This window comes from Amphiura filiformis, chromosome 14 (genome assembly GCF_039555335.1).
Source record: "Amphiura filiformis chromosome 14, Afil_fr2py, whole genome shotgun sequence".
NCBI lineage: Eukaryota > Metazoa > Echinodermata > Ophiuroidea > Amphilepidida > Amphiuridae > Amphiura > Amphiura filiformis.
Window position 1 is genome coordinate 13982226 of NC_092641.1, and position 16802 is coordinate 13999027.

Genomic DNA, 16802 nt, shown 5'->3' on the forward strand with positions numbered 1-16802 from the left:
TAGGCCCATATGTGGCGGCGGCCCGATTTTGAAGGGGCCGGGCAGTCAGCAAAAAAAAGAAATAGGCCATTAGGGGGGCCTAATGGACGCGAAGTGGTCATCGCGTCGCAAGGGGTGTCTGATGGAGGGATGTGCCCCCTCAGAAGTGAGAAAATTTTACAAAAGCCCAATTAAAACCATTTGGTACACTCATCGAATGTGTGTCATCAGCCATGATTCGATCCATGTAGGCCTAGGCCTATGCCTAGGCCTAACCATTTGGTGGACTATTGTAGGGTAGGTGCAGGTAATATGGGACAGCAGGTAATATGGGACACCTGTTTTCATTTTAACAAAAAGTAGCTTAGAGAAGGTAAACACTTTAAGTTGATTTGTTAAGTGTTTAGAGACATCAAGTGTGCTTCTAGAAATGCAGTTTTGGAGTCTGTGTATCAAACTCTTGGAAATCAATGCCAAAAAGAGTGAAATTGCCCAAAAAATTATGTCGTTTTTTTGGCCTGATATAAAATCAATGACGTCACATTTTATGATTGTGTATCCAAAAACTCTGGTACTGAGGGGGCATTTGTCATTTTTATGATCTTTAGGTGATGGGTTAAGCTTATCAGCAGGTAAAATTCCACTGACAAGTGGCACTTTCCTTTTATAAATGATTATTTTCTCTGATTTTCAACTGAATGGGTGCAGGTAATATGGGACACGTAGGAAATTGTGTGCATTGTCAATGCGAAAAGCAAAACTATTTAGAAAATTGAATTTTCTTGTAGAAATTTGCATTTAACATTCAAAATCATGTAACAAAAATGTTTTTAGAACAAAAGAGTGATTTTCTGAACTTTTTGATTTTCACCATAGAGATAACATAGTGTCCCATATTACCTGCACATGCAGGTAATATGGGACACTTGACGATGACGTCATTTTGACGTCATAGCGTCCAAACAAACATAAAAACAAGGTAACATTGCCTGTTTTATTAATCTTAAAGGACAGGTTGTTCATCATAACAATCTCTTGTGGGCATATCTTCTTTAGTTTTTATGCAAATAAGCTAAACGTCCTTAATGGTCCCATATTACCTGCAGGTACCCTAGTAGGCCTACCTAGGCCTACTATAGGCCTACCGTATTGTGTACAATTTTAGTTTGAAAAATCCGAAAATGGGTTAAATGAAAGCCCAAATTGAAGCCATTCGTGGACAAGTTTTTACTCTTATTGTAGGCCTAGGTCTATAAATTATTGCTTTTAGTGTTGGGTGTCCAAAACAGAAGGGAAAAGGGAAATTTGTTTATCCATAAGGGAGTTAGAAAATTTGGCAAAATAAAGGTCTAATTCAAGTGAAGCTATTTGGTGCATCATTTTTAGGCCTACACTTTCTTTAAGCATGTTAAGGGTCTAGAATAGAGCCCGGCCCCCACTCAATACAAAAGTTGGCAACCCATGAGAGTTACCATAACTTAGGGGTTCATTCATATATATTTTCATGACTAAACGGTTGTTTATGCCCGAGGGGCCGCTTGCGGCCCGAGGGCATTAACAACCGTTTAGTCATGAAAATATATGAATGAACCCCGTTCATACATAGGGCCTACCAGAACATTTTGTGATTCTTATTTCATCAAAATAATAACAAAATATAACAAGGAACATCATAAAAAACGATGAATTTCCTTCGTCTTCACCCCGAGATCGCACATCCGGGCCACCGGGCATAAACGCTGTTTATGCCCGGCTCTCGACCAATCACGCGCGCCGTTATATAGTGAGTATGTATGAACAAATCGTTCAAAGACACCCTTTGCAATGATTTTTCTTCATATTTAGGCCTCCCCCCCTTTTTCATGCAAAATCGAGGACAAAAATTTTGCCAAAAACAACCCCTTTTTGTGGTTTTCATTTATTTCAATGACTAGAATGTCATACACCCCTTTTCAATGGCTAGAATTTCAAACACCCTTTTTCAATGACAATAAAATATAATATTGACATAAAATTACTGGATTTTCGTCAAGAAGGCCTAGCGCCTACCAGTAGGCCTACCCTTTTATCCAAATTTTGCGGACAGTGCAAATTAAATAGGCCTACCCCCTATTTTGCCAATTTCGCGGTCCTTGCTAGGCCTACTGGTAAAAAATTTTCCGTGCTATTTGGTAACTTTCATGGTTGCCAATTTTGGGTTGAGTTGGGGGCCGGGGAATAGAGATTTAATTATTTTATGTTCACCAAAACATGTTACACACAGCACATTAGGCCTATGGGTTTGATTATAGTGGTGGGCAGGCCCCCTTGGTCGAAAAAGTAGAGGGGCCACTGGCCCCCTGCCCCCCTCCCCCCCGGTTCCGCCGCCGATGGGTCCACTATGGGAGTGGCGCCTCAGGCCCCTATTAGGCCTACCAGCACTTTTCAGAGGGCCAGTGGGCAAGGGGGGGGGGCAAAACTTTCAAAGGGGCAAACTTTGACGAAAATGGTTTAAAACTATGCCTCAATCTTAAAATGTGCCAGTAGTAAATCAATGGCGTCCCATTTTACCCCAATTTGGCACATTTCCAAAAGACAACTTTTCTTATCATGCTTATAATTTTCGAAGAAAAAAGTAACAATTTGATGCTTTAGAAGTTTTTTTTTAATTTGAGAAACACTAATCCGTGCCATTGATTCAGATATTTAGCCCCAAGTCGTGACCTCTGCTTACAAATAAAAAAAAAAATGGAACATTTACGGCCCTCAGAAGTTCCTGTTTAATGAAGAATTGTACTTTTAAAAACATAAACAGACATTATATCAAAGTTCTTTTGAATGTGACTATGTTAAGGTATAGGCCCTACAAGTAGGCCTATTTCTGAAAATCACTGTCCCATTTTACCCTGTGTCAGTGTGTCCCATTAACCCTAGCCTATTTTCAAAATGGATATTTGTTAAAAAAACCAAGGCAAACAGCAGCAGGCCTATAGCCCTATTGAAAATGTTGAAGCCCCAAAATACATAGAGCTAACATGGAGGCCATTTCACAGGGGGGGGGCACTTATGTAAAAAGTTGTAAGCATGGACGCGTGAGTGACTTTCAAGAATGGCGAGGATGCCAAAATGTTGGCAAACTGACCCTAAACCAGTGACGTGCGCAAAGGGGGGGGGGAGGGTAGGGGTCCATGGTCCACCACTTTTGTTGGTCATTCGGGGATTCATGGGAAAAACATTAAAAGCATCAAAATTTGCTCCTAATCATACTCCACTCGGGGGAACTAAACAACCTGCCCCCACCCCCACTTGCAATGTGCTGCGCACGCCACTGCCCTAAATGAAGATTTTACTCAAATAAAAACACCCTATAAGGCAAGGAATTGGTTTGAAATTTGCCCCTAAACCAGTGGCGTAGATTTCTTTTTGACATTGGGGGATGGGGTTGGAAAAAAATTCTTGAAGTATTATATAGGCCTATAGTGAATCAACCACCTTTTAGCGACAGAATAAGTTAATGGTACAAATGCGCGAGCATGGGGCGAAAAAGTTTGCCATATTGAAGCTAAATTGATGAAATATGGTACAAAAGTTTAAAACGGATAAGCTTGTTACGTGGATATCTACTGAAAAATGTCATAAAAAGAGGATGCTATAGGATCACAAAATCCTCCTTTAAATTAACAGGATAAAAGTAACCAGAGGCATCGAAGTTACCTGGGTGCCACATGCCTTTGCCTTGGTGCCCCTCATTGGCGTACGCAGGGGGGGGTGTTACGTGTGTGAAACACCCCCCTTGGGTTTGTCCAAAAAATAAAAATATGGGGAGAAAAGGCAAAGAAAGAGAGAGGAAGAGAGAGAGAGAGAGAGAGAGAGAGGGGGGGGCAGAGGAGAGGAGGGAGATGAGCATGGCATAGGGGACATAATATCAAATTATCATAGGCCTAATAGATGTCTTAACTACCCCCACTCAAATTTTTCTCTCCCCTATACCCGGTATTGACACCCCTCGCACACACACCCACATCCCCATTTAATTGTTAATTGACATGGATATAGGGCCTACATGTTAACACCAACACCTCTCCATATCGTCACACCCCTACCCCGGCAACGTACGTACGTAAAGGTTTTAATTGTGCAAATTGAGTTCGGGCCCTTTTTTCTGTTTGAAGCAATGATTTAAATAGTGTAAAAATTATGCACCAAATGGCTTCAATCGGACCTTCATTTTGCAAAATGTTCCAACTTCTGCAGGAGGGAAAACTTTTGTTCACGAAAGGCTTCATGGACCAATATTTCACCAATTTTCGGCTTTTTCAAACTAAAATTTTACACACAACGGTGCCAAAATGGTCCGCCAAATCGCCTCAATTAGGTCTTCATTTTGCAAAGTTTCTTCATTCTGAAGGGGGGGGACATTCTGTGTAGTGGATAAACAAGTAGCCATTTTGGCTTCTGCTTTCGACATTTACCAATTTGTAACACAATTTATATATAGGCCTACAACTTTAAGTAAGACTTGTTCACGAAAGGCTTCACAAATTTTCGGCTTTTTCAAACTAAATTTTTACACACTAATCATGCTAATAGTGCCAAAATGGTCCACCACTCGCTTCAATGAGGTCTTCATTTTGCAAAAGTTTCTTAATTCTCAGGGGGGAACATACCCCCCAGACACCCCCTGTGTAGTGGATAAAGAAGTAGCCATTTTGGCTTCTGCTTTCGACATTTACCAATTTGTGTTTAACACAATAGGGCTACAACTGTAGGGAAACGTGTTCACGAAAGGCTTCATGGACCGTCATTTCACAAATATTCGGCTTTTTCAAATTAAAATTTTACACACTAATAGTGCCAAAATTGTCCACCAAATCGCTTCAATTAGGTCTTCATTTTGCAAAAGTTTATAAATTCTGAGGGGGCACATCCCCTCAGACATTTCTGCGTCGCGCAAGCTGACGGGATGATAGCTACGCGGTCATTTCTTTATTTTGTTACTTTTTTTTTTATCATCACACCCCCCTTAAGAAATTCCTGCGTACGCGCATGGTGCCCCTAAATGTTTAGGCTTGGTGCCCCCTAAATGTTTTAGGCTTAGCGGAATTGCCTGGCTGCCTTCACAATGCATGCATGGCGAAAGTAAGAAAACACAGTTTTTCATTAATATATATTCATAAATATTTTATTTTTGGTATTCCCACATATCATAATGATAAAACATTTACATAATACAACCTTCCAAACATATAAGGTGGATAATAAATAACTGATCTGTATTTACATTTGGTTTTGGAGCGTCATGTTCCCTCAAAAGGGTTTCTATGTTACATTGTAATCGGCTGTGCTATAATTAAAAGCCCCCCCATAGAGGGCACATGCAGCATTAGCAGCTCCAATCGGTGACAGCCTCTGTTTTCTATCAGTCCCCGGTTGATGGGAAAAAGTTAAAAAGGTCCCTGATTGCCGGTAAAAACAAATGCAAAACATCATTACTGTCACACATTTTTCTTTAATACAAAACTTTGTTAAAAAGTTACACTTATTGAATTTATTTGTTATTGAATTGAATCTTTTTTCACCATTAATAATTTGGTTAAACATATTTTCAAAACAAGAAGACTATTTTGGGGGACTTGTATTTGGACTAGATTAGTAGTTTCCATGCTCAATGTAAGCTGTGGGTCATGACCCTTTTGAGGATTTGAAGCCATTTGAAAAGGATCGCAAGCAAAACCCTTCCGAAAGAAAATCACAAACCTAGTATTATAAACTTACACATCAACAAAATTTTAACAACCTGACTGTAAATCACATTTTCTAAAGCTGCATTGTGTACCTGAATTCAAACTCTTGAGCTATGCGCAATTTATCTTTACCCAGCAAACACAAAACGTTTTCGACATCATTCGCAAAAGGTTATAAAAGATTGTCAGAAAATGTTTAAATGTCGGGTTATATAAAGGGTATATTAAGAGTATAAAACGTTTTCATAACCTTAAAAAACATATTTTGATAATCTTCTGCTTAGCAAACAAAAAATGTTTTACAGAAAACGTTTAAATGTCGGGTTATATAAATGGTATAAAAACGTTTTAATAACATTCCAAAAACATTCTTGAAAACTTGATACAAAACTTTCTAAACAGAATGTTATTTTGGGGTTGAAAAAATATTTTGCTAAAAATGTTTGCCAAAAATATTTTCAATAACGTTTTAAAAACGTTTTCATGACCTTTATATAACCCGACATTTAAATGTTATTAAAGGTTTTGAAAAAAACATTTTAAGAACATTTCTGTGTTTGCTGGGTTCAAATATTTCAAAATATTCAAATATTTGGCAAAAATGTTTGCAAAAATAGTTTACAATAACATTTTTTGTAAATATTTGAAAATATTATTGTAGTGTGTTTTCATACAAAACGTTTTAAAACATAATCATGACCTTTATATAACCCGACATTTTAATGTTATTAAAACGTTTTTATATAAACCAACAGCCAAAATATAACTTATTTAAAACGTTTTTAAAACGTTTTTGTGTTTGCTGGGTAAGCATGGCAAATTGTGTGTGATTTGTTCGGCATTTGTACAGTTTGTACTGGTTAGTTTAGTCAGCTGGACAACTCAAATGTTGGTCTCACCCATCATCCCCCTGGACATCTGCGGGTATATACCACTATAATAGTTTGTGGATGGTGACAAATAAGTCAGGCAAATATTGGGTTGCTTATAAAAAGTTTGGAACTGCTGGCCTAGATGAATTGGAGAATGCACAGTTCTGATATCTAGACCATTTTACCCTTATCAAATTCTGCAAACCATGTTATCAAAATGGTTTTGCTTAAACTCTTCAAAATAGGCTAGATTTGGCTATTCCATTTAAAATCCACACTACCCCTGTGGAAGATTTAGCTAAAGTCTTGCCCAGAGGGAGTATAAGTTTTGAATAGAAGAGACAATTGGGTAACTTCCATTTGAAATACTCACTCCAGTTGTGGAAGATATATAGCTAAAACCATAATGCAGGGGGAGTATGGGTTTCAAAATAATTATCTCTGACCAATTACAATTGAAAAACTTACTCCTCCTGCGGAAGGTATTTCCAAAATCTTCCACAGGGGTAGTGTGGATTTCAACTGGAATAGCCCATTGCTTTCAAGTGACAACTGCTAAGAATCAGCTCCAAAACCATATCACATCATAGACCCTGCAATTTTCAGGGTCTATGATTACCACAGACAAGAAAATATAATACAGACCATCCTCCAACAGACAAAGTCCTCATGCTTTGTATGCTGTGAATTCTTGCATATTCATGAGGGCCATGCAATCGTTCATGCCCAACAAATCGTACCAGCATGCTGCAGCGTTGTTTGCCTTTGTGTTATGTAGTAGAGCGTTTTGTGTCTTCCTGTTTACCTGATTAGACCGTAAAAATATGCAGCATGGGCGAAGCAGTCTTGTTTCTCTGACTTTGTGAACGATTGGCCTTCATTAACAGGTGATTCTGGGACTTTAGATGTTGTTGGTGATTGGTCTTTTTCATCTGTGATGATAACAACAATGTATCATAAGATAAAATAAGCAGAAATGACAAAAATATTAAAAAAACAGGCCATGGACCTCTTCCTTTCTGATACACTCTTAGAAAAAAAAAAGTGGAACTTGGATTTTTTGTCCCACAGAGAGGACCCTTTAAAAAGGTTCTTTATATGATCAAGAACCCAAAAAGGTTCCTTATATAACCAATAGGGGTTTAAGAACCTTTGACAAACCTTACATGGCTGGTTCTTTGAAGCATCTTTAAAGGTGTCCCCTGGACCGGAACAGCTGAAGAACCACTGTCGCACCCTTTTTTTCTAAGAGCAAAGATTTCCCTGCTTGTTCATGCCTTATTTTTTTATATTATAAATCTTCAAAATGCCTGTTATTATAATCTCTGACATAATTTTAAACAATAATACCGTAACCATAATTTCATAGTAAATACAGGATTGAAATTGAAAAATAGGAAGATACATGCAAATTCAAAGTGAACAAAGATATGAAAATAAAATATTAAAAGTAACTAACCGTAAATATACTCTGTATTTTATGAGACCCTTATAAGTTACGCAAAACGTTGCATTTTAGGCAAACATGTTTTGATTGATATGCATGTACGCAAATGAAATAATAATAAGCTCAGGTGGAACCTTTCCATGGGATGTACTATTATAATAGTAGATAAAAAAATACAATTCTTTGTTGCTCTTTTTCATCTTACAACAACATACCACATTTTAAATGGTCAATGCAATGATTTCAAAAATGATCTATCACAAGACATGGAAAATTCACCTTAATTTCAATAATTAAAGAGTTGAAATAATGCTTCTCGTTTCCATCAAAAAACACTTTCACAACGATGAGATGACCTATGCTGTATCATGTCTACATTCAGCATGCCCTCTGTTGTTTCAAACAGGGAAAAAATAATACAGTACCGTAGTATCATGGCAAACCAATCAAATCTTCTGTTTTAATTTTGCGATATTGTAGTTTAAAAAATTATCAAGCAGATCTATGCAGAAGCTTGTAGCACATGTAAGCATGGTCGATAACATTTTTGTTATTATTTGATTTGAAATCAAAGTTTACAATCAAAGTTCTTAAGTTAAATAAAAAAATTACTCCTTCTTGTATAATAATTATAGAGTCTGTCGCCCTGCAATTACCATCAAAGGGGGTGCGAAATGTAAACAAACATATACTATAAGAAACATAAAAAACTTACATTTTAAATCAATAAACTATGTTGTACAAGTCCAGTATTTGTATTAGATGTTTTATATCATCTGTGCGGAAGATTTCATTGGTAATGCTCAGATTTAGGGCAGTTTTGAATTAGTTCTAGGGGAGTTTTGAATGTAGGGGAGCCCGAGTAAAATAATACTTGACTTGTATGACATAATTTGCCAATTTAGCTTACACTTTTAATTGCACATTGAAATTGCACAAGTTGGGGTTACCTGAATGGGCAACTCCATTTGAAATTTACACCCCCTGTGTGGTAGATTTAGGTTATGTTTTCCAGAGGGTGTATATTGATTTCAAATGTAATAGCCCCATTCTTGCTATACCTGCCAATATTTGTCATTCATTTTAGCTGGTCATGAGAAACCCTGGAACAACTATTATGATATTTTGTCCCACTTTAGGAGCTTGCAGACCTATTGTACTCTTTTGCCGAGGATTTATGAATGCATGAGAATTTCTACATAATTGCGTTCGACTGTACAGTTGAGTGAACATTAAAAGCCACCTTCGTAGTAAACAAAATGATGTGACAAGGCCTTGACTATCACACAACTATAACGTGCGGAGTAAATATCACAAAAGTTAACTCAGGAAATGTAATGTTTTAAGGTAAAAAACAACACTGTCATTTCTTTGACCTCTTATGATATCACACCACCAAATAAATCCCCATAGAGATATGTACTAAATTCGCCCCAAGAAAACGTCATTTTTTCTTCGCAAGAGCGACTCGGTTCTTAATAGCGACAGCTATGATGGTTGAAATTAGCTCTAGCCTGATCCCTCTGACTGGATTAAAATATAGGTTGACCGTCATTATTTTTTACGACTGGCCCCTGAAGTCTATGATGTCCGGGAATTACCTAATTTACCCCCAAAATCATGCCAGTGTTTCTGTACAGAAACAACTGTTTAAAATCATTAAAAAATACTCGATCTCTCCCGTCTGTGGTACACTTGCAGGATTTGATATTACCGGTACTAATCATGACCAATCCAAATTTAGCCAAAGTTATGCAAATTTCTGCTCATTTTAATGCTTACTTTAGGCTATGCATGGCTTTTTCTGAGAAATGCATTCAGGGCGCACAACCGTATTTGGTGGTGTGAAATCTTATGTACTTTGACTACCATAAATCAGCTTGACAACCATTTTAATGATACTTGATAGGCGATCAATAACTTGAATAAGTAATGATATGTTTGAATGATAATGCAAATAGCACCAAATCACACATTTATATTTCTATTACAAATCTACCAGTTTCAAAAGATTTAGCACATAAAAGGGCCCATAAACTTCAAAAGAAGATAAATTAAATGTTGAAGAGGTGGGAAATTGGATTTTAAAATCTTTGCAAGATTTGAGGCCAGTCTTCGAATTAATTATTTTACCTTGTGGTGTACTTTTGCACCCCAATTTGAAAGTTGTGGTGCAATTTCATCTGACACAGAGCAATTTGAAGTGCAGTCTCAGACAATCAATACATAACTGTCAGTACAATGTGGTATCACAATTTTGCACCACACTTTTATAGTTGTATTGCAACAGGCGACTTTTGGGGTGCAAATTGCACTACAATAAGGCTTATTTCGAATGCTGTTTGAGGCATACAGTTTTTGTTTTTGGTTATAGACATGACATCCATATATTTTGTTTAGGATATATACCCGACAAGTGTGAAATCATTAATGCGCTATTTCATATGAAATGCATACACCCCTAAAAGACATAACCTTAAAGCCCAACTTGAGAATCATTGTTTCCCAGGAAAATGACAGATACCAGGCCAAACATTAATAGGTTTATTTTACCTTGAAGGCATGATTTTTAGTCTTGCAAATTTGGGCTAACTATCCCCTAGGTTATCCAATATTCCATGCAATAGTGCATGTAGGACTACAACTGATAATCTGCTGTTTATACACTCACTTCCACATCTGTTTTTTGCTTTACTCTCTGACATAGAGGGTGTAGATTTCATTGGAATCACCCATTCAGGTAATCCTATTTGAAATACACACTCCCTGTGGGGAAGATTAATGTCATGTCTTTTATAGGGGTGTATGGATTTCAAGTGGAATAGCCCAATCACTGTCTATAAAGTGTCACATTATGTGGACCACCATAACATTCAAATCTTCTTCAAAATATTAAACATTTAAATATTTATATGTCAATGCCACAATTGAGCATTGGCCCATACAAATTGAAGTTGGCTCATAGATTTTCTGACCTAAAGGCCTGAACGGCCTTTAGCACATTTTCCCAGCAACTCACAAAAATGTTTAAAAAATTTTATAAACTTGTCATAAACGCATTTTGGATTTTCAACACGTTTTAATAAAATGTAAATGCTGGGTAATATACAGGCCATGAAAATATTTGTACATTTTCTATGTAAAAACATTAAAATGTTATTGCAAAATGTTTTTTAGCAAAGATTTGTAAAATATTTTGTCAACACTTAATATTTTATTACTATGTTTAGCATGAAGTTTTCACAAATGTTATTAAATTGTTGTAATACCTTTTATATGACCCAACATTTTCAGGCCGAGGGAGCAAATTCAACAAATTTTGAGCAAAATTGTTGCAAGAAGTGAAAAATTTCGTAAATTTGGTTAAAATGGGAGGGGGCAAGCTGGGGAGCAAGAAAAATATTTGGCAAATGCCCCCAGTAGATCCACCACTGTGATTCACCAGCTACTACCATTAACATGTAAAAATCAAAATAATTATATACTACTCCATTCCCCAGAATATATTTTGGCAAATGAAATTAACACATAAAAATATAAAAAAGTTGATTAGGCGACAAAAAAACCCTGTTCTAATGGTAGACAGACCTTTCAAGTTGAGCTGCGCATTTTTTTTTTTTAGGCAAATGACCTTAGCATTCCCTTTAAAATCACCAAAATCTGTAAAAAAATCCCTTACTTTGCTCACATTCATATTCCCGAATATTCTCAAAATGTTAAATGCAAAATTTGGGTCGGTCAAACCTGTAGAACAGATTTTTTTTCGCTGGTCGCTAACCGCTTTGATGCACTCGTCATAGACTAGTAAGTATAGATAAATTAAATTGTAAAGGCAAGATATCTATAGCACATCCTTTATCACATTAGCCAACATGTGTTATATATGAATTCCTATATATCACAATATTATTATCACCAATATTTTATTCATCTGTTTTATGTCATTAAAATACACCATTATATGATAATTTGTTGATAATGTTAATTTTTGTTTCACAAATTGCTAAAATGTACACTTTTTTTGTAGAAAAAACATTTAAATTAATACCACATAACACCATTACACATTCCAAGTTTGTGTAACATACAAGCAAAATATTATTTTACACATTGGCATATTCCAGTTGAAATCCATGGTCCTGATGGAAGACATGACCTTATAATCTCCTACATAGGGAGTGTGGATTTCAAATGGGGTTACCTGAATTGGTAACTGCATTCAAAATTGACACCCCCTGTGTTGAAGATTAAGGTCATCTCTTCCATAGGGGTGTGTGGATTTAAAATGGAACCGTCCATTTCATTGATAAAGTTCACAATAATGTAACCTGTCCCTTTAAAAAATTCTTTGTGGTTATTTTCCAGCAAAAACAAAAATGTTTTTAAAACTTTCAATCAGGTGTTTGGTTTTGACCAAAACGTTTTAATAACATTTAACTGTGGTGTTATACATGTATAAATGTCATGAAAATGCATACAAGATCAAAATATTTTGTAAAATGTTGTTTGAATATTATCTTCAAATATTTTCGCAAACATTTTTGCAAAATATTTTGTCAATACTTTAATAACATTATATTTATGTTTTGCAGTAAGCTTTTAAAAATGTTATCTGAACTTTATAAAAATTTTTATACACTTTATATAACCTAACAATTAAACATAAGACATTTTGTGTTTGCTGGGTTGTAACAATTTACAGTATCGGGCTATAGCTGTTGAAATCCATACGCCCACTATCCCACTCTGGAAGACATGACCTTTATCTTCCTCACAGGGCGTGTCAATTTTAAACGGGGTTTCCTACACTGGCAACTTCATTTTAAATCTTCACCCCCTGTGTGGGAGATTGAGGTCATGCATTCCATAGGGGTGTATGGATTTCAACTGGAATAGCCCAACTCTACATCCACTTGGTTAATTGTCAAATTCTTCTACATACGAGTATAATTAAAACAGGAAAGATTTTGTTTAAATTTTTTTAACAGTTTATACTGACAAAACAGGTCAAAATATTGTTACTACGGGAATTTTTAAAATTCAGTCATTTGTTGTCTACACGTTGGTTGGCTTCAAGGTCAGTAGTGACATAGGTATATATTTTACTGGTCGCAGTATATACTCGCCCAATGATCAGTGAGGTCTACAGTAGATAGCAATGATGATAATGATTAGTGCTGTCTATTATAGCAATAATGATGATGATTAGTGCTATCTACAGCAGATAGCAATAATGATGATGGTTAGTGCTATCTAGAGAAGATAGCAATAATAATGATGGTTAGTGCTATCTACAGTAGATAGCAATAATGATGGTTAGTGCTATCTAGAGTAGATAGCAATGATGATGATAGTTAGTGCTTTCTAAACTAGATAGCAGTAATGATGATGGTCAGTGCTGTCTACAGTTGCACAGAGCATACACACATGCATACAAGGGCAGCTTGTCAGCACGCTTGCAGTGCAATCACGAAAATCACTGACGGGGACATCACTACCGAACTCGAGTTGAACCAAAGAATATACTTAGTACATAGAATCCACATCTACATTAAATGTAGATGTACTTAATTATAATTTTCATACATGTATATTACAGGTCTGTAGACAAACCATACATATATAATTATATTATCATTTCAATAAATACACCCAAAATCATCACCATGACAACTAGGCCTACAATCATCTTATAAATAAATAAATACATATCATTATCAATTGATATAGTACACAAAACATCATGACTCATAAGCATACATATTACTTTGGTCATATACATCATACCATAATACATTGGTTTATTTATTTCATTTGGTTTTATCACTTTGATATGTGTAGCAAATATGGGTTAGTCTGTCAATACCTTTCTTACAGAGCCCTCGATTGGTTAATCACATGATTTGATTGTCTCAGTAACCAATTAAAATAGAGTTTTAAGATCTCTCAGCAATTTTAAGGTTAATCCCATTCTTATCATATCTCTGATTGGCTCAAATATGATGATACACCTCTTTGCAACCAATCAATCCCATTCTTATCATATCTCTGATTGGCTCAATATGTGATGATGCACCTCTTTGCAACCAATCAAAAGTGTTCTTTGTGGTCAATAATTTAACCAGTATAATTCTAGGCATACCAAATGGGAAAACATGAACTGGTATAGCCTCTAATATGCACAATCCATATTGTACATAGTGTCCAAAACATAGTGTACCTGAAGCATTTCGTGTGTGGGGGTTTCGATGGCCCCAAATCAAAACTTGCATCTGTTGAAAGAATTGGACACATGGCACTTATCATGTTTGATTGGCACAGTACATTACACAGAATAACTAGCACATTATACAGTTTGATCAGCTCGTAATCAGTGGGCTTATAACATCGTGGATTGATATCAATATATTTTATTTTGAGAATTGTCTCGTGACATCTCGCCAGAAGCTTCACAAGTTATTAATTGAAATTCTATACTATATATCCTTTCTTTAACACGCAAAAAATTGACCGTACATGTCAACTATATCGCTCTTAACGTCGGTCTACTTTTCGGCGTAGTGGAAATGGCCTAACATTTCCCCAGAGTACGAGCTGATCAAAGTATAGTTAAAATTCAAGTTTGCAGATGGGCATTATTATGGTAAATTGAAATATCTGGAGATGCTCTATTCTGCCGATTTGCAAAGATGGTGGAGTCCAAATTCTGGACAGTTTAATTTTAGTAAGGCAAAAAAAAAAAAGTGTATGTTTTGTCTCACTCGATTTGAAAAAAAAAGGTCGTTTGGTTGTTAACCTGCCTAAATATAGTGGTAGCTGCCTAAATAACATGTAACTTGCAATATCATGCTATGGTGCTAATTAATTTATATGTTAAAGCAGGTTTTAAGTGATAAATTTTGTTTAAAAACATGTTTTTTTGGTCAATTAGACTGCAAAAATATATAAGGTGTTTTCTGGATTTTCAGAAATTAGGGTGGGTATTCATTGGTGCAGTAACAACTTGTTTCCCATTTTTACAAAATCGAGGCCAAACTTCCACTTTTTTGGTCTAAGATATGGTGCATGGTGATGAGAGTTCATTAATGTGGTACTACACCCCTTGATAAATTTGTCAATTTGCATTTTTCTCAAAAAATAATAGGCCTAAATTTATGTATATTATATAGGGGCAAGGAATCCAGTTACTACACTGGAATTTCAGTGACTCAAGACAAGCGGTATGTTATTTATGATAAGAAAAGAGGTACCGCTAGAATGTACCTCATTTCTTAACATTATATAATGAACCACTTGTCTTGAATCACAATTATTTCAGTGAAGTAATTGGATTTCTTGCCCATATAATAACACATAACTTTTGTTACCAGTGTGTAGTTATTTTTTGAGAAAAATGCAAAATTAGTCCCAACATTTATCACAGGGTGTAGTACCACCTTTAAACATATGGAACTCATATTTTGGTATATTGACTTTACATTTCAGATAGTTGATTTATATGTTAACCCCATGAGAACTACCTGCCGATTGGCCAAAAAGAAGTTTTCATTATCAATTGGACCAATCAGCAACATTGTTAGAATAATTTCACCACACAAAAAAAGTGGGGTGAATTATTTGCAAAGCTCCATTCTGATTGGTGATTAAAGTGAAGATATCATGTAATTGACCAATCACTGGCAATGTTAGATCGACAGGTAGTGCTCAAGGGGTTAACACAAATTCACAGTTAACCCTGTTATCCACTGTTCATGACATAAAATGCAGCTGTAGTCAGACAAAAGAATACTTTAGTCAGACCATGTTATATAAACTTGCTCTCTTTCACAAGTTTAATAAGTTTTTAACTTCCAGCTCCTTGCAGGACCCATTGTAGTGAACATAACATTATCAATTTCATTTGGTTTTATACGATGAAGGCAACTTTTATCTTGAATCCTTAGTCTTCTTTCTGTCGGCTTGTGATGGTGGGGGCGCTAGCTCTAGTTTGGTTAGCCCAGAAATGATGTCATCAGGTACTTGGCCTGTATCCTTGTTCATTGCTGCAAAGAAAAAAAAGGAATGAAAAACATATTAAACCATATTGTTACATTTCTATAAAAATAGATTAGTATTTTTCCCATAAAATGTTAGCTTTAACTGTGATGCGATCAAGCTAAATGAGTCTGATGTCGATTAAAATCAAAATTCTGTTTTCAATTTCATTGCATTAGCCATTTTCAGAACTTTGTTTTGCTGAAAACTCCCATCATACAAGAACCCTTTGGGGAGATAGATCCTTCGAAGTTGGTGCGCACCTAAACTATGGAACACACTGCCTGTAGCACTAAGAACATGTGACAATATCGCAACTTTCAAATCTGGACTTAAGACCCATCTATACAATGAGGCATTCAAAGAGTGACTCTTTTAGTATAATGACTCTTTTTCTTATGAACTGTGTCACCATGTTGATATATTTTTCTCAGATCTTTTGAACTTGTTGTGTCAAGCGCCATTGAGCGTCGAAAGGCGGATACCGTCATTATTATTATTATAATTATTATCATAATTACACTTACAAATCTAGAGATATGGCCATTTTAGTGTTGCTCCGATTCAGAATAAATAAAATACTAAGGAAGTTGAATACTATTATTCAGAACTTTGTTTTGCTGAAACCTCCCATCATAATTAGACTTACGGAGCTAGAGATATGGCCATTTTAGTGTTGCTCAGATTCAGAATAATAAAATACTAAGGATAATTCGGATGTTGGAAATATTGGTTTTGAGATAATAA

At 35.8% G+C, this 16802-nt stretch overlaps 1 protein-coding gene across 2 annotated transcripts in view; it reads right to left on the minus strand.

The window, feature by feature from the left end:
- Positions 1 to 12689: 12689 nt before the first annotated feature.
- Positions 12690 to 16802, minus strand: part of LOC140169755 (astrocytic phosphoprotein PEA-15-like) — a 96478-nt gene continuing 92365 nt past the window's right edge. Inside the window, exons 5-6 of one of the 2 annotated variants that reach the window (XR_011861395.1) lie at positions 14098 to 16063; positions 12690 to 14032 (exon numbers count right to left, since the gene is read on the minus strand). Coding sequence is in view for 1 of the 2 variants with exons in the window: in XM_072193061.1 (XP_072049162.1) it covers positions 15948 to 16063 (116 nt within the window). In the remaining variant the exon portion in view is untranslated. The other variant, XM_072193061.1, reaches the window with a different exon arrangement.